Source organism: Telmatherina bonti (assembly GCF_933228915.1).
Source record: "Telmatherina bonti genome assembly, chromosome: 9".
Taxonomy (NCBI): domain Eukaryota; kingdom Metazoa; phylum Chordata; class Actinopteri; order Atheriniformes; family Telmatherinidae; genus Telmatherina; species Telmatherina bonti.
Window position 1 is genome coordinate 28,890,233 of NC_136627.1, and position 23,350 is coordinate 28,913,582.

General features: G+C 41.6%; 1 protein-coding gene across 1 annotated transcript in view; it reads left to right on the forward strand.

Moving 5' to 3' along the window:
- The first annotated feature begins 7,177 nt into the window (after nt 1-7,177).
- The window catches only part of robo1 (roundabout, axon guidance receptor, homolog 1), a 125,951-nt gene continuing 109,778 nt past the window's right edge, over nt 7,178-23,350 (forward strand). Inside the window, exon 1 of the mRNA XM_079246683.1 lies at nt 7,178-7,827. Within this exon, the coding sequence (XP_079102809.1) occupies nt 7,767-7,827 (61 nt within the window). The 5' untranslated portion in view covers nt 7,178-7,766. The remainder of the gene's footprint in view (nt 7,828-23,350) is intronic.

The window sequence follows — 23,350 nt, forward strand, 5'->3', positions numbered from 1 at the left end:
GTCACAATAATGTTCACATAAACAGATATGGAAACAGCAAATATTGGTACCGGCAGATATTCTAATTTCCGGCATCAGTATCGGATCGGAATCCCAAAAAGTGTATCGGTGCATCTCCAATTATTATAAATCCATTATTAGAAAAAAGCTAATTATTGTGTCATTCCAACCAAAACCAGGTGGATGAAATGCGTGTAAACATGGAGAGTCCCTAGCCTCCACTTCACCCTGAACATTGCAAAGTGAGTCATTTAATGAATGGGTGTGCAGCTGAGAGAAAGTAAACGCAAAGCCAGACCAGCACATTCAGATAACGCAATTTGATTCAGATGAGTCAGGATGCTCCACTCTTGCTCCAAAATACCATCTTTCCATCCATTTTGTTTTTTGTTTGTTTGCTTTTGTGTGTGTATGTGTGCATATGTGTGTGTGTATGTGTGTAGGAGCAAAATGCACAGCACATAAACAACTGCAGCTCAAATTTTATATTGCTCTTACAATTTGTGAGTCACATGTGTTCAGGAAATCACTGCTTATGTTTCCACTTCGAGGAGGTCATGGTTTTGCTCTGGATGAGCCAGCTCTGTTCCTTCTTAGCATCTTGTCCTGAACCTCTCAGCCATCTTATTGGCTTGGCTCCAGCGGTAATAAGAACAAAAGAACCTCTTGGCTCAGTTACCCTGAGCCCGACTGTCATTGAAGCTCTGGAGTTTCTAAACCAATTAAGCCCATTAAGCATGAAACACAATGCTGTTTGTGTTCTTTGTATCTCCATGAGGGAAAAGTTCAGTCGGTCAATCAACAGATTGCTCTCATATCTTGTCTGCATGTTGTACGGAAGCAGTCAGGCATAAAAACAGCTTGAACATTGCAGAACGGAAATGCAGACTTTTAATCCTCTGGCTGAATGTTTTCTTGTTAACATGTTAAGCTTCAGATCTTCCTATACAGAACATAACTTCTCAAGAGGATAGTTTGAACAGAAGCAACTAATAAACGTTCTTCTGACAGCAGAAGCAGAGAACATACATGCTAACTTCCACAATGTCTGCTGCTGCTGTGGGTATTTCAACATCTGATTGTATTTTGATGTAGCTGCCAGGATGTTACGCGATAGCAGGGTTATTTTAATCAGCCTCCACAGGCCATGTTGAGGCTGACGCTAAACAGATGCTAATGTGAGGCCCGTTAAAAGACACAGGGAATGAGGGATTCAGTGTGCGCAGGCAAGCGGAAAAGCAACAGCCTGTTTACCGCCTCATCCTGCTTTGTGCACCAAACCTCGTTGAGGCGTCCTGCAAAGCATCTGCCCCTCCTCAACGCGTCGCAGTTCTTGCAGCAGCGTCATGCATGGGGGCATTCTGTGAACAGGAAAAAAAGATTTGTTTAGCTCACTGTCATTTTCTTTAACTCACGTCTGGAAGCTGAACAGAGACTATAGTACGGAGAAGAATGTTCTCACACGTTGGTTTATTTCTTGCAACACACTGCTTTGCATCTTACTCGCTTTGTGTTGTTGGTTTCTCGCTTCACTTTTTGGCATACTCTAAATATAATAGTGACAAAAACAATTTTGATTTTGTTTGGGTTTTTTTTAGAGACTTTTAGGCTTGTTTCTTGGCTTCATCAGAGTGGATGGGCTGTATTTTTTTCTGGTATAGAGCCCAGAGTGATACTTTCTTGGGTTCTCATGTTCAGCTGAAGGGCCAGAGTAATTGTCCACAGTGGACAAGCAGTCAAATGGTCCGACAGTTCCTGAGGTATCTGTCATAGATGTGCCAAATATATGACAAGACTGCACTTAGTGCTCACTGAAATATGTCAAGGTCTGAATATGGTGCATTTCAGTCTAACTATCCAGCTGTTTATTTTTTAAATTTAACTCTGTCTTTTTCTCGGTTAAGTCGATGACTTACGTTCGACGACTTATGATGTGTGTACACAAACACGTACTGCTTGGCATAATCATTTCTTCAATGGATTGATATGTATGAAGTCTTGGTGGACATATTTAGAATTTTTATCATTGAATGTCTAAAAAAGTCAGAACTGGTGCTATTTTAAAAATCTGAATTTGATAAATACAGCAGCTCACGCTGCAGAGGGGAGAGGAACTGAAACTATCGATGCTATTACACTCGTATACATTGATAACAATACTACACTGGTATCGATATCATTGATATCTGGATGGAACCACCCACCACTAGTTGTAAATAGTCCCATCACAGATATGGAAGCTCTTATTTCAGATCATTTGCTTTCTCTTTTACATGATGAGCTGCAGATTCAGTCCATACAATCATGAAGCAATTACTTTCCACAGGAAGTCATAAAGATGAAATATGTACGTATGTTGTTAGTAATGGATAAATGGTAGTTGATTAAGTGCCATTACATATGCTTTTAGTTACCATTTGAACTTTCTAGGCCTTTTCTTGACATTTTTCCTCACTTTGAAATGCTAAAAAAGATGCTATTTTTTTACGGACGACTTTTTCCTTCCTCTAACATCTTTTCCATCCGGATTCAAGTCTGTTTATGATCCCACAATAATTCCTGATGGCCTCCACCTTGCTTTGTCAGAGGACATTGTACTCCTGACTGTTCTCTATGTCTGCCAAGATCCCACCTGTTATCTGTGATGGGCTACTTACAGAGTGGATCTCAGCCCAAAACAGAATCAGGACAAAGTTACCCTGAAGCAATTTGTTGATTGTCTTGGAAAATCCTACACGAGCTCAATCAAACATGTCCTTCTACCTCATGTTATTTTTCTTTTTCTTTTCAGAACACCTTGGAAATGTGATACCCATTACAAGCCCACAAATACTGTAAATTTAAAATGCTACCTTTAAAAAAAAAAAAAAAAGAAAAAAAGCACTATGAATAATTAAAAGGAGTGCTTCTCAAGGACAGGACATGAATGATAAAAGGCTGTAGTGAAAGTGAGGCAGGTGGAAAGCATCCAGCTAAAGTGCCTGTGAAGGGAACTCTAACGTACAGTACCTGCGACGGCCTCCCTCTGTCCAAGGTGACTCAAATTGCTACTTCAGCAACTCTCCATTTATGCCACTGCAATTTTAAGTGGTAAAACATGAGCCTGTGAAAGGCAAAAAGAAGAAAAAAAAAACAAAATGCAACACTTGCTTGGGGATATAAAAGGAAAAAAAAAAGCTGCTCTGTCTACTGGGAAAGAGGGCTGTGTTTGCCTCTGAATAGGCAGCATCTTTTCAAGAGGGAAATGTTTTGTTTCATGCAATCTTGCTTGGTGAGATGGAAATGAAAGCCATGAAATAGTCTTAGTTGGGGAGAAGAGAATGTGGGTTCCTTCGCCTTATCCCAGCCTGGCTGTCACCCCTTCACCTCGATGCTGGAGGGGGGCTAGTTTTTGTGAGGAGGCCAACCAATCTGAAAAGGAACCCAGCGTGTAGTCTACAGGAACCCCCATCTTGCTCCATACACAGAAACATTATAAGAAAAGACAGAATGTCCACAAGCTTCCTTTGAATATTAAAAAAAGAAACTGATGAGAGATCTGAAAAAGGGCCGGGAAGATGAGAGACAGTCTCTCTATTGAGCAGCAGGATGGTGAGATGGGAAGGGGTGTGAACTTCACTGTGTATTTTGTACATGGAGATGCCCTCATTAGAATCCTATTGGATTGTTGAGGGAAACATTGTTGCTGGATTTAGAGTGATGGCCAAGTCTGTAGGGGTTTATGTATTTGGAAGAACCGAGAGACAGCAGAAAGGAGGTCTGTAGGAAAGTACAGCCATGTACTTGCAGTTTGATTCTTCGAGACTTTTCAAGAGGATCTTAGGATTGAACTTTCACTCCTTGCTAACTTTCAAGGAATATTTGTGATGTAATCACAGTGCGAGAGTTGCCTGTTGGATTCACTTTGTTTCTTCACTTCACTCTGAAGCCACTGACCCAAAAAAAGAGAAGAAAAGGTGTTTTGTATCTGCACACCTACACAGCCTGAGCTTTGCGTTGTTCACATCATCATCATGCAGGTCGTGTGTTTGCTCGTGGTGGTGTTTGCAGTGCTGGTCATGCTCGGAGTCCCCAAAGACCACACGGGTCCACAAAGGACCTATCGCCTTGCTAGTTCACAGAAGTCTCAGTGGTGCAAACGGCTGCCTAACGATCTTCACCAGAACATTCATACTTTGAGGCACCTGCACAAATGTAAGGAGGTCTCTCACAGTAAGTACAAACGTGCAGCATTACATAACCGTCATCCAAAAAACTTTGATAACATCTAAACTTAGTTTGGTTTCATGGCTGTTGAAACGTTACTTGGAGCACTTTGCAGCCACGGAGGGGTTTTTTTTTTTTTTTTTAATCCTCTTGTACCTTGTAAATTCTTGGAAGTTGTTTTGTGTGAAAACGGTTTGGCTGTGGTGTTAAAAGCTCTCAGTTTCCTCTGCCGCCGTTGCAGCTCTGGAAGGATGTCATTTCCCCGCTGGTCTGATCAAGGTTGCAGTGGAACATCACGACACAGAGACTCCCTGTCTGCAGAGCTCAGTTGTCAGAACTTGTGCACATTCTGTTTCTTTGTGCAAAATGAGAAACATGCCGAATTCCAGAAAGTCTCATGTAACAACAAAACGTGACTCTTTAGCAACGGAGGAACAGCCAAGACCAGAGGTCACTAGTACACATAAGCATACCAGACCAGGAAGAAAGCAACTTCTTAATATTTCTCATATTCATCTTATTTTCTGCAACTTGGTTGTTATATCTATTTATTACACTTAATGGCAATAAAAAATGGGCCCCATGAGTTACACATGTGTGGTTTAAGTGGTGCAGATTAATTTCTGGACTCTCCTTTTTGCTATGCTGCATTAAACATTTAAAATGCTCTCTTTTAGCAATCAGCCCTTCCGCATACCCTCCTTCTGCTGATGGATCTGAAAGTGGACTTTGCAGATAATTGCTTCTGTGTTGCAGCTCTCTGCTGCTGGCTAGAGGAAATCTAACTATTCAATTGGCAGGATTCAGCTGAGCGGCCACTTTACAGATCCAGGGCTGTAAAAAGCTTTCAGGAAAATCCGGCACATGAGGACCAAGTGAGAATGGAGCGTGTAGAACTGTAATATAATGCACACGTGGATGAATGAGAAATAAAAACATACTCGGAGCTGAACGACAGGCTGCTCTCTGCTCTCGTTACTTACAGAATTTTTTTGAATGGCAGCGCTGTGTTTAACTTTCGGATAATTGGTGCTCCCAGTTTTATTTGCATGAGAATTACTTGTACTTTCTATTTAGGAAATGGGGAATATGAAATATAAGAGGAAAGTGGGGAAAGCTATCTGCTCAAGTTTTACATTGTGGGTAGTTTAGCACAAGCTTGTTTCTGAAAGATGTCAAAGCAAATATAGTTTGATCTAGAACATAATTACCCCCCAAGTTTATGAAAGCTCCCTACTGTTAGGAAATCCTACAGCACAGGAGTCTCCATCTCTGGTACTCACAACCAGAATACCACTGTACTATAGGTTTTACATGCTTACCTGCTTCAACACACCTCAATCAAATGAACAAGTCATTGTCCAGAACTTGATAACAAGCTGTTTCGTCCATCTCATTTAAAGCAGGTGTTTTAAAGCAGAGCTGAATTTGAAACCTGGGAAACAAAGCGTTTCTCATCGGTTCTCAGGACCCACCTCCTTACATGTTTTAGAGGTAACTATACTTTACAACACCTGAATGAAATAAACGCTTATAGACAGGCTTGCAGAGAACCTGATGAGAAGTTTATTAATCTGAATCAGGTGTGTTGGAGAAGGTGCACATCTAAAATATGCAAGGCGGTGGATCCTCAGGACGTGGATTGGACACACAGGCCTATGAAACAGAAAGATAAACAAACTTCCCACTATTAGCGTCTTTTGTTGAATTAGTACCGGCAGCTTTCACTGGAGGGCGCTGTTTGGTAACAAATACCCACTTTAACAGGGAAGCTGAGCTGAAAACACGAGGAAGACCTTCAGCTCAGTCTTTCTTGTTTTCTCTACATTTTTAATCTTTTAACACAAGACAACGTGTGCAATTGTAGCCTAATTTATGTCTGAAAGCTCTAAAGAGCTCCTGGCTCTGCGCATTTGTCATGCTTTTTACGTTTCAAAGAGAGGACAGGAGAAATGAAACTGCACATTTGCAGAGAAATGCCACTTTTCCTGACCTCGGAAGTTGAACAAATAAGATGAGAGATGAGGTCAAAATGATCAGGATTCCAACATAAATGGTAAGGCCAGATTTTAATTAACTGTAGCCTGTAGGGTCCACAAAGAACAACTGAGCAATAACTGGGGCTTGTTTTCTTTGGATCTATAGTGAAATATCTTTCTTCTATAAGTTTCAAGCGGCCTAAAGCAATTTGAAGAAGTTATAAACTACATTTTTATTCCAACAGAGGCAAATGAATCGTGTTTCTTGTAAAAGCCATTTCGTTTTTTGCCTGAATGTGAAACCAAAAGTTTTAATGATAATGTTGCTTATATTATATTCAGGCATTTTCTTATGACTGATTTTTATCCTATAGCCTTTTATAATGTAAGAAATAGCTATTCATAAGTAGCCTAGTTTATAATAATGAAATATTTATGGACTGCAAAACCGCAGGAGACAAAACAAAACCCTGAAGTGTGTTTGTGTTGTTATATAATAACTGCTGAGGTCTGAAAACTTGTTCAAGCTTCAGGGAAATCAGTGGACTCGGTTTTTGGTGAGCAGCAACCACAAAGAGAAGAAAAATAAATGTTTGGGTAGTGTAAAAGTTGTTTTTTGTTTGGGCTCCTTATTGTTGGTCACACTTGAGGAAAAAAAAAAAACCCGTGTGTGTGTGTGTGTGCAGTGTGTCCCACGCTGCTCTGTGGGAGCCAGGCGGGAAGAGGTTAAATTTCCTCTCTGGGAAACATTGTCGGGTCTACGGAGGGGGTAGAAAGGCGCACAGATTGACGAAGCATTGCGCTTTCTCTGAATGAAATGCTGTGAATATGTATCCGGATTCCCCCCCTTCCGCGTGAGATTCGGTGCCTGCGACACGCACGAGGCTCGGTGGGAGTTACAGCGGAGGAGAAACGGGGGGAAGAGTGATGGAAAAGTTGCACTGATCTGATCCGGATCTGCTGGATGAGAGGAGACTGGACGAACTGGCAAAGTTTCCGATCTCAAGTGACAGATTCTAATCTGGACTGTGATAATGTGACTGCGGACAACAGCGACAGATCGGGGTTTTTTTTTTTTTCTTTTGCTCGGTTTGGACCTAAACTTTGAGGTGGACTTATGAGCCTGTTTTTGTCCCTGTTTTTTTGCACAAACGAACTAAATGATTTGAGTGAGTTCGCCTGTCTGATGTGTGAAGCGCAGCTGCGGGATGAAATCTAAGACAGGATAAAGCTTTCTGCCACTTCTCTGCACATTTTCTGACGGAGTTTGTTTTTTACATGTTAATTTTTTACATGCCTCTCATTCACTTGATCTGGACTACATGAACAAAACGTGTTGAAATTTTGGAACAGTTCCTGCATTGTTTTTTAATCTTTTACCCCCTCTTCTCACTCATCAAGACGCTCCTTTTGCTCTTGGACTTTTTTTTAATATAAATATTTCGCTTTTTATGAACCATCTGTGTGTTTCTCTAGGCTCTGGGTGTTGAGATTCAGTTTGACATGAAGGAGTGGATGTCTAAACTGCTTTTTGACTAGTTTGGGATTACACAAGAACATTTCTCATAAGAGAGGCGTTGAATGATGTCTCCAACTTCAATTGGATTTGTATTTCTGTTAGCAATTCTCCATGTGTGCTCAGGTAAGTCAGTGATCCTTCAGAAAACTGGTTGCCACTTGACCTTTTTTTTTTTTTCACACATTTGTGATTTTACAAAAGTAGAAATATTTAATTAGATCACTTTAAATGCAAAGAGCAAATGTTTTATTCAATATTTTTATTTTAACTGTAGAAAACCACAAGAAAACACTTTTTTCCCCCCAAAAACATTTGGCTTGAATTTAAAAAGGGATCATTTTAGGGCCCACCCTGATATTTGTCTCCTGGAACATCAGCTCACTTTATATGCCTTTTAACAAAAGAAAATTGACACTCTAGTGCAGTTTCCCATCTTGGCTAAGAAAGTCAACATGCAGGGTAAAGGGATTGTCCAACTTTTAAAGCTGAGCACACATAAAGTCACACATAAAGTGCTGAGGCCATCTGGGATCAGTGAGGAGAGCAGCTACCATCGGTCATACAGACAGCATAAACCCCAATGGGAACTATGTTTCCTTGTATGTCACTATTCTTCCCCTGGTTGACTATTACTGCTGAGTGCAACATTTTTATGTTTTTCTCATGAACATTTGCAGCATATGTAATTGCATTTGTCCTTTTTTCCCCAGACAGTGTTTGCCTTCTTTAATTCCGTTTTTGAGCCATTTATTATCTGCAATCGTCACCATTTTTAATAACCTTTGTTACCTGGTGCTGTTTGGATTGGTTTTTTTTTTATTTGTTACATATTTTTCCTCTTCACATATCACATGGATGTCTTTAGAGTCTGTGGACCGTGCTAGCCAGGGTTTTCCAGGTCAGTTGCTTAAAAGTTTAGAAGTGAACAACCCCATTCTTAGACATCAAGAGTGCATTTGGAATATGGGCATTTGGTGGATTTTAGATGTAAAAAGATACTTAAAAAAAGCTAGCTAAATAGTTACAGATTCAGACCTAAATGAAAAAACACGACATAGAACCAATAGATTATTCATTAATGTGAAGCCCAGGCCCTTACATTGAGGGTTGTAGCCACTGCTCAATGACTTCAGTAACAGTCAGCACAAATGTTTTGAGGGTTAAACTTGAGAAGCCTCTATGGCCTCCAAATTAGGTGTCTGCTTCCACATGTCCCCCTGAAGTGAGAATAAATGTCAGGTATTTTAATCATTCTTGTGCCCTGATGGCTTTAAGTCAATATACACAAACCACATATGTAACACAAATACAGGGTTTCTGTTCAAGGTTCTAATTTTGTTTGTGGTGGCTCATGTTCATCCATATTTTGAGTCAGTCTGAATTTCATATTCAGACTTTCCTTGTTCTCTCTGCCTGCTTTCATGAATTGGGTCTTTGTCTGCTTTACATAGGCAGAGGTGTAGTGTTGGGAAAAACCTGAGACTCCGCTGTAGGTTGAGGAAACCGTGTTGCACCTAAACAGGAAGGAAGGTCAGAGGTGAGCATTGAGAGCTTGTTGGCGGCTCCATCTGCTCAACCTTCAGCCAAATCCTGAGTCAGTATTTGGTCTGGTCCTTTGAGAAAGTCCTTCATACACCAGAGTTTCCAATTACGCCCAACTGTGGGGATGTCTGCTGATGTTTTATGGGGAGGGCTATGATAACAGGGCCTTCTAATAAAGATGGACTGGACAGCATATACTCAAAGGACGGGTCTTGGATTAGAAACTAGAGTCAGGAAAATTGGATTTCACACCACATGTCAGAAAATCTTAAAAGTTGGAAATTAACCTCTTGAATTTGCTTTGCCCTTTGGCGTAAAAACAAAACGTTTGTCCTGCTAATTAAATGGCAGGGATGTTTGAAAGCAATCAAAATCAAATGAGACAAGTAAAGTAACGTTGCTAGCCCAGTTGTAAAGCTCAACTTCTTCTTTTTATCTGTGGAATAGAAGGAGAGATAAGATGGCCTTTGCCCCCGTCAAACTTGTGATGGCTTGCTCATTGCCACTTTGGTCTGTCTGACAATTGTAAATTGATACCTCCATTGGTCGTGTCTCACCCTGTTATCAGGTGATCTGTCCTCCTTCTATACACCATGCTTGTTATCTCTCCAGCAAGTGATCATCAGACCTTAAAGGTAAGATTCAGATGAGGGCAAGAGGTGGCTGCATGCAGTAGGATACCATGGATTACTTTGAGGAGATAAGGGTTGTTAGAATGATATATACATTGACAGAGATTATATAACATAAGGAAAATATCAGGCTTATCTCTTACAGTTTACACCCATGTTGCTGTCAAGTCTTTGGGTGATTATATCCAGCACAACAGAACATATAACAGTGAGCTGATAGTCATGCTGATTTAAAAAAAAAAACAAAACAAAACAAAAAAAAAAACATGGACAGTGGGAGTGGAGCCTTGGTAATCAGCCTCAGCTTCAGCAGCAACATGCCATGCGGGTCATGACAAATTGACTCGTAAGTGCTGAAAAATTGTAGAGCCGTCCAAGAACCTACATCATAGCAGAATGACAGGACACAGCAGGTTCCACAACCAATTAATGGCCAGAGACCACAGATGAGACCCGTCTCTGTCTCTACCATCACCTGAAAGCACACTGTAAATGTCAGTGTTGTTCTTTAAACATCTCTCATAGTAACCAGCTATGAGAGTTTCATTGGTTTTCCAAATGGCCCCCAAAACTGGCAGCTTGTGAAAGTTTTTTTTCTCCACTTTTGTCTTCAAATGAAGAATCTCACACCTTTGTGGTGACAATGTCTCTGTTCACGTTTACTAATGCACATTAATCAGATCATAATCCGAACGAAACCGGTTTTACACCCTAAAATCCAGGATTAGGTAGACTTTGGCTTAGTGAAACCACATGGAGAAATGCAGCAGGGCAGTCCAGGTCCTCTTCCTGTTCATGAGAACTGCCGCTAAGTTAATAATGACTGACAAGATAAACATTTCAGTGGAGTTAGTCGGGGGGCAGATAAATTAGGCAGCGAGGCTTAATGATCAGCGTTCCTCCCACTGTGCTCCCTTTAATGGCCTAAAAACGTTGCTTAATTGGATTAATTAACAGATCCAAATGACGTCAATAGTTTGTGATTTGCCATGGTTGCTACACTGATTCGCATGTCTGCAAGGAGAATCAGGACTGACATCATTTGGTAAAGTTGGGGATACTTTTTAATGTCCTTTACGTCAACCTCTTGGTGTTTCAAGAATCACTTCTGTTTTACAAGGATTAAATTGAGAAATATTTTGATTAGTGTTACTTTATTAACTTTTTTTCTCATTATAGCTGCAAAACCAGAGTTCCAGTGAGAGTTAAGCCATCTACACTTGGGCTGTTTGGGAAAAATAACAGCTTTTGAAGCATTTTTATCGGGGGCTGACTGATATGAGAAGGCAGGCGGTATGTTCAGAATATAACACTCATGGGCCAGTATAGTTAATGCATCTTGTCCTGACAGATAACGTGGAGGACGAACACTCCCTACTGGTGCTTGGTGTACAAGTGATGAATGGCGTCCCCGTATAGGATGAAAGGTGCTGTCTGCTTTCTGTCCCAAATCACAAATGGCACGCTTTGAATTCCCACAGCTTTGCTTCCTGTTGTGCGAAATAACAGCAAACATCAAACGCACAGTTAAAGTGCATTTGCTTATAGGTTGCATAAGCACTCTTAGTTAGCCGAATATCTGCCTGCTATTGGTTTCCCCAATTGGATGCCAGTAATATAGATGTGAGCAGAAAAGAAAGGACAGGGACATGGGGTTTGTGTGGGGTGGTGAAAGAAGGCTTCAGGAATCTCTTCATCCTCTTACCCATCCCCCTCCTTTTTTTTTTTTTTTTTTTTTGTTTCGGCCCAATTTTTAAGACTTGCCTTTTTTGTGAGTGGTCAGTGCAGAGTCTTTCTTAAATAAAGCAGGCCGACCCTCAGAAAAAGCCTGTGGGGATGGGGACGGGGAGGCCGCATTGTGTTGCCTTAACAGAGTGATTGTAAGGCATGGAGGAGGGGAGGAGAGTGGTTCACGACAGGCTAAGGGTGTGTGAGGAGTGTTGAGGGGAGGAGTGCGGCTACACAAAGGCAACCCTGGGGTGTGGAGGGAGGGGGGACCAAGGGGAGGACGGAGGAGTCAAACATACCATGATACACCAGCTCTGGGAATACTTTTGATCTGCTCACATTGCATATTCCTAGTGGTCCCTTGTGGCACTGAATGTGCTGATTGGGGTGATAGTGGTGAAAAACTGTGAGGCAAGAGAGCTGGTGGTGAGGCTTTTTTTTTTTTTTTTTTTTTTTTCAAGGTGGACCTCCGAGGTGAGGTTGAGGTTGGAAGTCTAGAGTAAATGAAAGGTGGTCAGGAGCTTCAGTGTGGCAGCGAGTTGGGTTTGGAATCGTACGGCCGACATATTTCATGTATCTAAATTCTGCATGCTCAGGAACTCCCATAAGGCTCGGCCTGGGCTTGGCGTTTGCTGTGGTGGTGAAGCTATGCTACCATGGGGTGCTCTGCCTTGCGCATTTTAAAAAGCCTCAGACCTTCCCTCCCTTTCATTTTCTCCACTGGGGAGAGTGAGAGATGGCATTGAGGGCAGTCTTTCCCTGTATCCTTCTTTTCTTCTTCTTTCCCTGAGCTCAGGCCTCCTCTGGCCCTCTGTGACCATTCTATTACCACCTCGTTTCAAGGCTTGGATGCACTTTTGAAATGCTAAATCTTTCTTTGGTTATAACTGACAGGGGGAAATGCCGTTAAATAGCTGAGAGGAATAGATTAAATTAGCAGTTAAAAGAGAGACTGCTAATTAGTTGATTAATGTATGTGGTCCCTCCCTCTCTCAGCTGAACTGCCACAGTTGAGATTCCATCTATTGACAAGGATCTCTGCTCCGATCAAACATTAGTTCCCGTTTAATCTACATTTTGAAACACTTTTCTTATTTAATGGTTTGCAGTCTGTGTGTCAGGAAATCCTTTTTCACACTCCGCTCTCATCCAAAGCAGCATCAGCGCCATAATCTAGCAGTTCCAGGGGGATAATTCTGTCACACAAAAGACAGTGATAAAAGTAGGAGGGGTGTGCTCTATTTAAGGGGAAGCACTGAAAACCATAATTAATGACGAGGTGACCTTGAAATTCACCATTATAGGACTGCTTTCGGAGCCAGTCCCACCATTCAGCTGTAACCATGGTGAGGAGACTTCATATAACTGATTCCCCCCCAACATGTAAATACACAGTTACTCTGAGTTTGGAGATTAACTTTAATCCAGCTCTATTATCAGGCTTACCCACTTTATGCAAATTGCTGACCTTTTTAAATCTGATGTCACCACTGAAATGAACATTCAAATGCCAACTGTTCATGCATTTAAATACATTTGTTTTCACTGCGATAGAAAGCAGAAACACAGCTGGAATCTTGGAACAGCAAAAACAAATAGATGAATAAACAGAGAGTCCCATCTTTCACCTTTTTGCAAACAGCTTTAAACTCTGCTTTTCCGTTTTGGAAGACTTGCAGAGCTGCCTCCCTCAGATGTACAATCTTCCACCCCCGGCAGTCAGTCTCTCCTCCGACATCCGTTCCTTGTTACCACACAGTGAAAGCTCTAATTGAATAACAGTTGTAGTCTCCTGTTGAAAGCCGGGCTGCAAGCTTCATACTTCAAACTGTAAACAGCTCACAGCTCTACGCCTACTTGGCTTTGTTAATCTCACCTTTCTTGGTCCAGTAGATATTGTTACAAAATGTCTGAAGACTCTTAAAATTTGTCTGATTTCATGTCTGACATTTTATCCTGACACCCTGTGATTATCCCATCTTATTAGTCCTCTAATCAGAACTATTTGCCTGTGCTCCCTGCTTGAATGATGGTGATGGTAGTCTTTTCAACATCTCTAATCATGTTTTGCTTCCTGAGCAGCTTAAGCCAAAATCCAACTCCTTTCTTTACCCCTTAACTTTAAGGGCAGAGTTAATGTCTCTTTTCTTTGGGGTTTATTTTGTTCGAATGTTTTTTTTTTTTCCCCAGATCTGTGTAGCCTGGGCACTCATGCTTATATTTTCCAATCTACTTTTCTAAAGAAACATACATCGAACCTGAAAGATTCACTGCAAAGCAGATATTGAGCATTACCGCTTGAAAAATGTCTGGATTTGCTTTCCTTCCTCATCATACACTTTCTAAGGGACAAGTCGGGCAAAATGAGTGGAATTCTGTGGAAATGGAAAGGGGAGATGTGTTTGTACATGAAATAGTTTAGAAGACTGTTGGTGATGGGGAGATTTCCTCACTCAGGCTTTTCAGCACAGCGTTATTTTTGCGACTTGAATTCCAGCTCCATCGCTTTCTCCAAAAAAACAGGAACGACGAGATTTCCTTAGAAACTCAAATGTCAGATTCTGCTGTGCAGCCTAGAACGATGCAGATGGAAATATCTATATTTATGATTTAGTATTTTCATTAGTACGATGGAAAGAAGCAGGTTTGTTTTTTATACATACACTGTCTACCTGGGCTGATTTAAGTTGGAGGAATGGTAATTGGGGGGGGGGGGTTTGGGGACCATGGTAAGTGGATGCTGGAAAGCAGATGGACCAGTTAGCAGTTGTCTACTGAAGGAAATTTCTTTTTAATGCCAGTCTGGGCGCAGTTTCCCCTCTGTGGATGTCTAGAAAAAGACTCCTTGGCAGACTTTGCCCCTTCATTAATTTTGACCAAATATTTACTGTGCATCACATGGCAAGCTTTACATCCCACTTTCATTTTTCCAGGCCAGGTTTTGAATAGTTTGGGCCGATTTGGGTTCCATTTGGCTGGAGTCGAGCCATGCCCCTCTCAGCAGGCCCATGCTGGAGTCATTTTGCCACATGGCTCAGCAGAGACTTAACCTAGGCTACTGGAGCCAAGTTTTACTTCAGTAATGCCTCCACAGCTACAGCATGTGAGCTGTTGTTGCAAATATCCACACATGCAAGCTTGCAAACATGTGGACTCAAACTAATGTGTTTTTTGCCTCGTAAACTAGAGAACCAGAATGAAATATGCCAAGCTGGAGCTCTCAGACCCACAACCGAATTCAGATTTGCCTTATAATATATTTTGGCTGAGCTTTTAGAATTGCCTGCATGTAAGCAGTTAAGGTCATCAGCTTTGCTCTCAGGCTTGTAACATTACACTGGTCCAGCAGTAGACCTGTATCACCCCCGCAATCAAATAAATAACATTTAAAAAGCATTAGGTGCTTTTCGGCCGTGCCTGTCCTGATCCACTTTGGCATCTCTTCAGAGCTGCTCTTTTTCTTGGCAGAAAGCCTAAATGCTGCACTCTGTGTGACTGGGCTGTGCCAGTTGAGTGTGCTGCTGGTCCTTCTTCCTCCCCACTGCTCCCCAGCCACCCCACAACCCCTTCATGGCCAGTCACAGGAAGAGAAATATTGCAACCTGTCCAGAGAGTGACCTTGTGACAAGCAGACCACCTTGCCAAATTGTTATTGACACGCAAAACACAGCAGGCAGCAGTTTTTAGATTACATTAAACACACACTAAGAGATTTTATTAATATTAACCCTGTTTTGCTCTTCTCATGAAAGCCTGTTCATTATGCATCCATATAAATGTTTTTCTGTCAAAACACTATACAAATTGTTTAGCCTTAAATGCAGTTTTATTGATTTTTTTTTTAGAAGAAATCAGCAATGGGATGCTCACTGTCTCCTGTTGGGAAATAAATGTACCAGAATATTCAATTACCCAGCTTCTCCGGCCCCGCTGTTGCTGTTGAAATCCTTCATGTATCACTAAGATCTCGCTGGTCAAAGCTCATTAAAAACCAGCAATGCTGGAAAACAAACAAAAAAAAAAAACAAGAAGTAATTGTGGACTCTCCCTCCCCTGTGCTTCGTTTCTGTAATCCCCCCTCTATACTAAAAACCTTCCCTGTGCTTCATACAGAAGCTACAAGGTCTCAGTCTGGCATGTGGGATCCAAATTAATTACAGCCCCTTTCCTGAAGTTTCTGCTCAGTTGAAGGAATGACATCCTTGACACCGGTGTTCATGAGAAGTACGGGCTGGGTTTTCCTCTCAGGTCGTCACTGTGAATATGCAGGGTCAGCTCAAGGAGTCTGTGAGTCTGCCACAAGTCACACACAACCCACATTTTTGTGAATAGATTGATAGATAACAGACAGACTGACACACACATAGAGACAGACTGACTCTCCGCTTGCATCCATTCTGCTCTGTTCGGCCCATCTGCCTGGTCTCCAGAGCCAATTTGACAGGCAGCTTCCTAACAAGCATTGCAGTCTTTTTTACAGCACAGATTTCCTCCTTGTCCCAGAGAACTGATATGAGACCGAGAAGGAATTGCATTTATCCAGCAGAATTGGATTCTGCCCTCATGGCCTTCTGCAGAGTTTGACAGCTTTTGTTTGTCTCTAATGACGCTCGCTGGAGCAGATTGGCATCAGGAGGAGCTGCAACTCATCCACAACAGTGTCCCTTGGGTTTGTGTTGGAAATCCATTAATGTGCAGTACATTCCCGCCTTATGTCTAGTCACAATTGCTCCCCATTGTTTTGCTGCAGACAGTCTACACAGTTAATGTGTACATTTCAAATATGGTAGCCAAGGTTTGTTGTAACATTAATGCATTTGTTTATTTCTTATACGGTCATATGTTTTAAAGACAAGCAAAATAAAGATGCTGTCTTCAGGTGTTTTATAAGCTCCCCCTTTATGATACTCGCATCATGCCTGGCGTCCTCCAAATGTGTCGGGCCTGTTTGGGAAAGGCCTGCAGCACTAGTGGATATACTGCTCCTATTGTCTCAGACTCAGATGGGAGCCCCAGCACAGGATGGGCCCCAGCCTCCCAAAGGAGCACTCTGCAGCAGGGTCTGTCTCCCAGCTTGGCCCAACTTGCCGGGAGAGAGCCAGGGATGCGTTTCACAGCTGACACAGTCAGGAACTGAGGATGGTGCTCCAGGCCTTGAGATCTCCCCTGGTTTCCATTCTGATAAGCCATCAGTGTGAATATTCCAGAGCCTCGGAGCTTATGTTAGTAACCTTTGGCCTTACGTGGCGGAAGGAAAGCTGCTTATGCTATCACCAGCAGGTTTGTCATCTCTTTATTGCAGATGACAAATGAGCAACAGGAAGATCAAACGCAGCAGCGGTAATAAAGTCATTCTGACAGATCTCAGTGGTTTATTAGGTCCTGATTAGGAAACTAACAAGCAGATCGGGTTTTAGATGCATTAACAAGTCATATGTCTTACTTTTATTCATTAAATCAAGTTAAGACTATGATTGGATAAGCGGAGTTAGTATTATAATAGACACACAACATAATGCAGTCTTCTCAGCTCATGCTCGTTTTTCCCAGCCTTAACGGTAACAAAGAAGCTTTGTGTCGTGTTTGTGTTGCACTTTGCAGAAACCATGTTTCACTGAAATATCAATGGGGCTATTGTAATCATCTCGAGGAGTTTTGTTTCAGTTTCTTGAAGAGCACAGGCACATAAGATGTTGACTTAACAATGTGTTCGGCTGTTTGGCTTTAAATCTGGATAATTAGCATAACTTTTGTTTGACTTAAAACAACACGAATTTGGAACGAGGTTGAAAATTTACTTATGAAGTGATATCTGTCATCAAGTGCTGCTGTGGTGTAAGCAAGGTAACCATACTCTGCTCTGTTTGGTAAATGGAAACAAAGAGATGAGAGGAGAAGGAGGCCATAAAGCTATCAATCATCTCCCTCCATCACCCCACCTCGGGGTTTCTGCATGCACTCGCACACAGGGATCTAATCCTGCCTCTTAGGACTGTAAGCGATAGCCTTGGGTAACATTAAAAACAGGTTTGATCTGATGCAACTGGCAAAGTCATTCATGCGGCACATTCCAGGGTGGGATTGTGAGGTTGAAACCGTAAAAAGATTCAGTTTCACTCTCCTGTTAATGTCATCTGATCAGCAGGAGTACAGTACCTTGCCTTTTCTCTCCGTTTCCGTCTCTCTCGCTTATCTCTGCCCTCTCACTCCGTTATCTTCTCTAATTCAACAGAGAAGGGTGCCTTTTCTTTCGTATTCAGTCATTAAATTGGCCAGCCCCATCCCGAGCAGGCATGGCTCCAGTCTCCGCCCGGCTACCCCTCGGGACACGCCCTCTGCTCTTATCTCTGCCATAAATCCCTCTTAAATCCCCTAATCACAGATTAATGGGGCTGCAGATAGGGAGCACCCCCTCTGTGTTTAGCCTTCCTTATCACAGATCTATATTCCATAATTCTGCCATTGCTTAGCTGGACATGTGATGAGGGTTGTGGTGATATGTCTCCACTTTCCTGAAACACCTGCCAGTTTTAGTGTCCTCCTTTATGAGAATTTGTGACCTTGAGCATTTTTTATAGGGGAAAATTAAACCTCACCGCTGTCTCGTTTATATGATCAAATGAAATCCGTGGTCGGGATCCTTTGTTCCGTAGCAGAAATCAGAGAGAATGGCACGGCGTTGTGAAGTTGTTTTATCATTTAAGGAAGCAGACACTTTATCCCGTCTCCCTACCTCAGGGGACCACGGTGACAACCCATCTAAATTGCTTCACTGTTCCTCTCTCTCTGGAGTTCTTTTGGGCAAAAGGCATGTGCCTGGCTCCCTTCCTTTTCAACACGCACCAGCAAGATAGTAGCCATGGAAAAAAGACTGTGGAAAAACAGCGGTGCACTTATTCTTTGAGTTAGGGAAATTACTGGACCTGAACTGATTGCTGCTGCTAGGTAATTGTTTTTGGTCTGTTCTTTAGTCTGGCTTTCAGCTTCTCTCCATCTTTAGGACACTTCTTCCCGCGTAGATGTGTTAATTGGAAAGTAATAAATATAAAAAGTGCTATGCACATGATTTTGCCTGTTGGGGTACCGAAACTTTTGGATGCAAAGGGCAAAAATGTGTTGAAGGAGGGGATCTCGATCTTACCCGGTCAGTTTTGTCCCGAGGCTGCACAGAATCAGTGTTCCTCTCTGCTTTCACACAGAGATGGATTCATTCCTAAATCCCAGACTTACTGACTTTCTTAGCCTTTTCTTATGCTTCCCATATTTACAGTTAAGTTTGACAGTGTGGGTTCTCAATTAATTTATTCTGTTTCTAACTTTAACCTGCAATAAGCAGCTCTAATACAATGAATTCACATCAGATCTAGCCAAGTCCCCAGAAAAAAATGAAGCTCCGGATCAGTTGGTGCCATTGTTTGCATGATAAGTAGCCTCTTACCCATATTGTTTTTTATCAGATGAGGAAACATGCTTATCTCACTGAATATATTCACAGAACAGGAACTGTGGTTGCAGGAAGAAAATAAGTTTTGCCTCAAGAAACAGATTGATTGATTAGAAGCTGGTAGCCTTCATGTGATCCACTGGCCAGTGGCATGATTGGCTTCTGGAGAATCCTCATCATCATGCTTTGTCAGTGGCTGCAGTGTAGATTTCAGGGTGAGCAAATGCCTCGAGGCTCTTATGAATCCTTGCATGCATGCAGTGTACGGGTCAATGTCTAGGTCTGGACCCTTGTGTTGACTTTATGGATGGGTCTTTTCAGTTCAGTGTATTCCTTGATGACTTTGGGCTTTGTTATTCATTACTGGGATTGCTTTTAGAAGTGAGAGAAGCCTCGGAGAATAGTTGTTTTTTTTAATTACCTCCACAGCGAGGCAAAGGCTCCCTCAAGCATAGTTTAACTTTGTGAGTGTGTGTATATGAGCAAATGAGGAAAAAAAAAAAGGAAGCACAGAGCTCTCCAGCAAGTGAGAGGGTAAAGGCAGAAGGAGAATCTTGCCTCTGGCACCAATCGATCAGATCCTTGCAGTAGAAGTCCCAGCTTCCCTTTGGTGAGGCTGTGTGTTGCATTAGCTCATCTCTCATTCTATGTCTGGTAGTGAAGAGAGGGGGGGGTGGAGAGGGGGAATAGAAAACAGAAGAGAGGGTGGCTGAAAGCAGCAGAGAAGGAAGGGCAGCGCTTCAGAAAAAAATAAGAAAAGATTATTCAAAATGATGAGAGAATGAGATGAACAGCATGGTTCATGTGTGGATTCTGCTCTCTGTCTTTTTCTGTGTCAGGTTGGGTCTTCTGTAGCATGTAGAAGATGGAAGTTCGTCCATCACTCATCTCTATAAGCCTGTACGTGAGGCGGGTGCAGGGGGAGTTTGTTCTGTGACAGAATAATCCCAACGACCTCATGTGTCTTTCTCTACTGGTTTGGGGTAATGGAGCTGAAGTAACGGAGGGCAGTCGAAGTGTCTGCAGGGATCAGGAGGCCAAGTCTAAACACGTACATGGAAGGGATAATAGTATTGTGGAACTAATACATGCTTGCGCCCGCTCACTATTCAAGACACACACACACTCTCAGGAATCGCACATACATGTCTAATTAGGCTCCGATGTAATCCACTGAAAGTTTATTTACCTGCTTATTTTTACCAGCTTTGCTGTAACAGGATGCTGTATCCCACTGTATATTGTAGTCTCAGTCTGCACATTAATCATGCAGATCCGGTGTAATCTTCTACAGTAAACAGTCTGTGATCAAACACAGCTCAGACCACTATACAGCTCTCTTTGCAATGGGCCACATCTAAATAGTTAATGGTCCCCCATATAAAACCCCAAACTTCAGACCACTTCAAATTAGAGAGGAGCTATCTAAATCTGGGAGGGAACGGGCAAAGCAGATAGCAGCCCAGCTCTTCAAAGTCCTCTTTAATAAAACATATTACCCTGCCTTGTATGGTGAAGGGTGTTGGTAGCGGTGCAGTTGCCATGCTGGTAATGGGCCTGCATACGCTAGCAGTGTTAGCTCAGCCCTGCCTTGTTTGCATAAGGTCTGCAGGTTCAAAAGGCTGTGATAAGAGCACGCTCCAAATGAAGGTTAATTAGCTTCATGGTGCTTCAGACAGATCCAATAGCCACGGATCATGGATATGTATTTTTTATAAACTTTATTCAATGCCAGATAGTAGAGTAATTTGTCGCCAAAGGCTTGATAGGTTGCTAATTTTCCATCTGTGTCTCTCTTCCTTTGAGAAGTGCTTTACAGATAGATTTTTCATGAGCAGCACAAAAACACAGTATGGCAGGGTTTTGTTTGCATTCCTCATTTTTGTTTTGTTACATTTCCACAAAATAATAAAATGGCTTGGCTTTAATTTGATTATTTCTAACAGTTGCAAGCAGTTGTTGTTGGCATGTTTTCTGTGCAGTCATTGTTCTGCATGAATTAAATCCCACCATCTAGAGGAAAGAATTTCACTTCAATATTTTTCAGCTTGGATCTAAAAGTAAAGGTCTTTGCAAAGTGTCATCAAGTGTTTGCCCATGAATTTTTTTCTACAATCCTGAGTGGTCTTGCCCTTACAAAGACCTGAAATAAATGTGTCTTGATTTACTGCAGTTGCTAAAATTAGTTTCATATTAGATGAGTTGAAGGTAACCAGTATACCCTCATTTTATATTTTACTTTTACTAATAATATAGTTTACCAAGTGTAAAGCATTTTAACCAGGAAATTCAGAGGCTCTGTAGCCTGGTAAAATTAAAAGAAGGCTTTTAATCAAACATGTTCAGGTAAAAGTTATTAAGATATATAAACAACAATGGGTTTGCAAAGAATCATATTTATGTGACTGTTTACAATGATCTTGATGACTTGCGTATTATATCTACGACAATATACTTATATAAAAGAAATACTAACTTTAAACCTAAAAGCCTGGTAAAATGTCATGGGCGCCAGTGCTGTGACAAAAAGCATGCCTTGAAATGCTCTGCCCCTCATGATGGTTTAATTTAAAAATGGTTTCCTTTATATGACTTGCAAATATGCTGTTTCATGATCAGCTTGTTATTACTGTATCTCTCAATAACAACTGACACAAATGAGCCAATTCACCATCATGTCAGTTACGTATTAGGCCATAAATAATGTTTTAAAATAGAATTTTTAAAAAATAGTTTGCTTGTGTTCACTGTTTGGGTCCATAGTGTTTGGTCTAATACAGTATATTAAAAAATGAAAAAGTACACTTCAGCTTTTGAATGCTCTCAAGTAAAAGCAAAGACTGTATTTTAAGCCCTGTTGTGTTTAGTAAAAACAGTTGAAATATGAAAAAGTATTTGCTGTGTCCAAATTTCTGAACCTAACAGTAAATGTGGAAGCGTGTCTTAAAAAATTAAAAAATGAGAAGCTGATCTTTTTGTAAAATCGGAGACAGAACGTTGTTTGAATGAACCGTCCCCAGAGTCAAAGTGCTGATGGAACGAGCGATAGCAGCGAGTCTCTTTCAGATGATCACCATCAATCAACTCATTTTAGAAAAAGTCCACACAGCTCTAGCCTCTCATTATCGCTACTTTCAGCTCAACTTTGAACAACCTCGTGATCATGATGTCCTTCTTTGGGATGCTGGATTAATTATATTTCATTGACCACACTACACATTTGCATTAAAGTGATTAATCTTTCCACAGAGCTGTCACTAATTATGCTGACTTTACCTAAAAATGTGGTGACCAGGAGAACATGCCTCCTCAGCACCAGTATTCCTGGGGAAACAGGGGATGGTTGGCGCATAAATGAGGCAGTGTGGTGAGTTCACGGGATGCTGGTTAAATTAATTGCAGGCCTATGCCTCCAATTAGACCTGACTCTCTCTAATTGGTGCTGAATGGGCTCCAAAGGCTTATACTGGGCAATATGGTGCGGATGGGAGAGCTCTTTCTCTACGACGAACACAGACTTTGTGTGTGGACATACAGCACATTCACATCGACGAAGTTCCACCCTTCAGGAATTACCAACAGGAAGCTCATTCGCATGTAAAGCAGGTTTGATAGCCACAGCTGACTGGTCAGAGAGCGATAGTAATGACCAGAGATAGCACCAGGGTGTTAACCCCCTTTGGCATTGCTGCTGACACTGCATTATCTGCTTCAGTAGTATAATGTCTTTTCTTCCTCCTCCTTTGTCAGGATGCTCTGAGTTGTAACTATAGCCTATCTTTAATCTCTTCGTTTCCTTTTACCTTCAAGGTGTGGCATTCCTGTTTACAGTTGCTTGTCTTCTTTTCTGCTCTTTGATGTGAGAAATGTCACCCAGTCCCACTGCTGCAACATTGTAAGAGCTCTTACTGTATTTGAAGTATGGCCTTGTTTATATCAGTCATTTAATCTTTAAGACTTACATCACCATGTTTAAAGTACTTTAAACAAAACAGTTTAAGACTTTTCTTGTACTTTAAATGCTGCATATTCATATTGGTGCAGCCAAATTTCTAGAAAATTTGTTCTGGTCTCTGTCAGACTGATCCCACACTCCGCCTCATTAATGTTGAGGTCTGGGCTCTGGGGAGAATTCATCACTTCATAAGACCTGTTGTTACTGATTTTCAGTCCAGTTCTAAGTGTTGTTTGGAATAGTTCACCCTTTTCTCCCCATTTCCTTTCCTTAAGAAAGGCTTCTTGACAGCCGCACTTCCACATAAACTATTTCTGATGCAGTTTCAGCTCAAGGGTCACATGC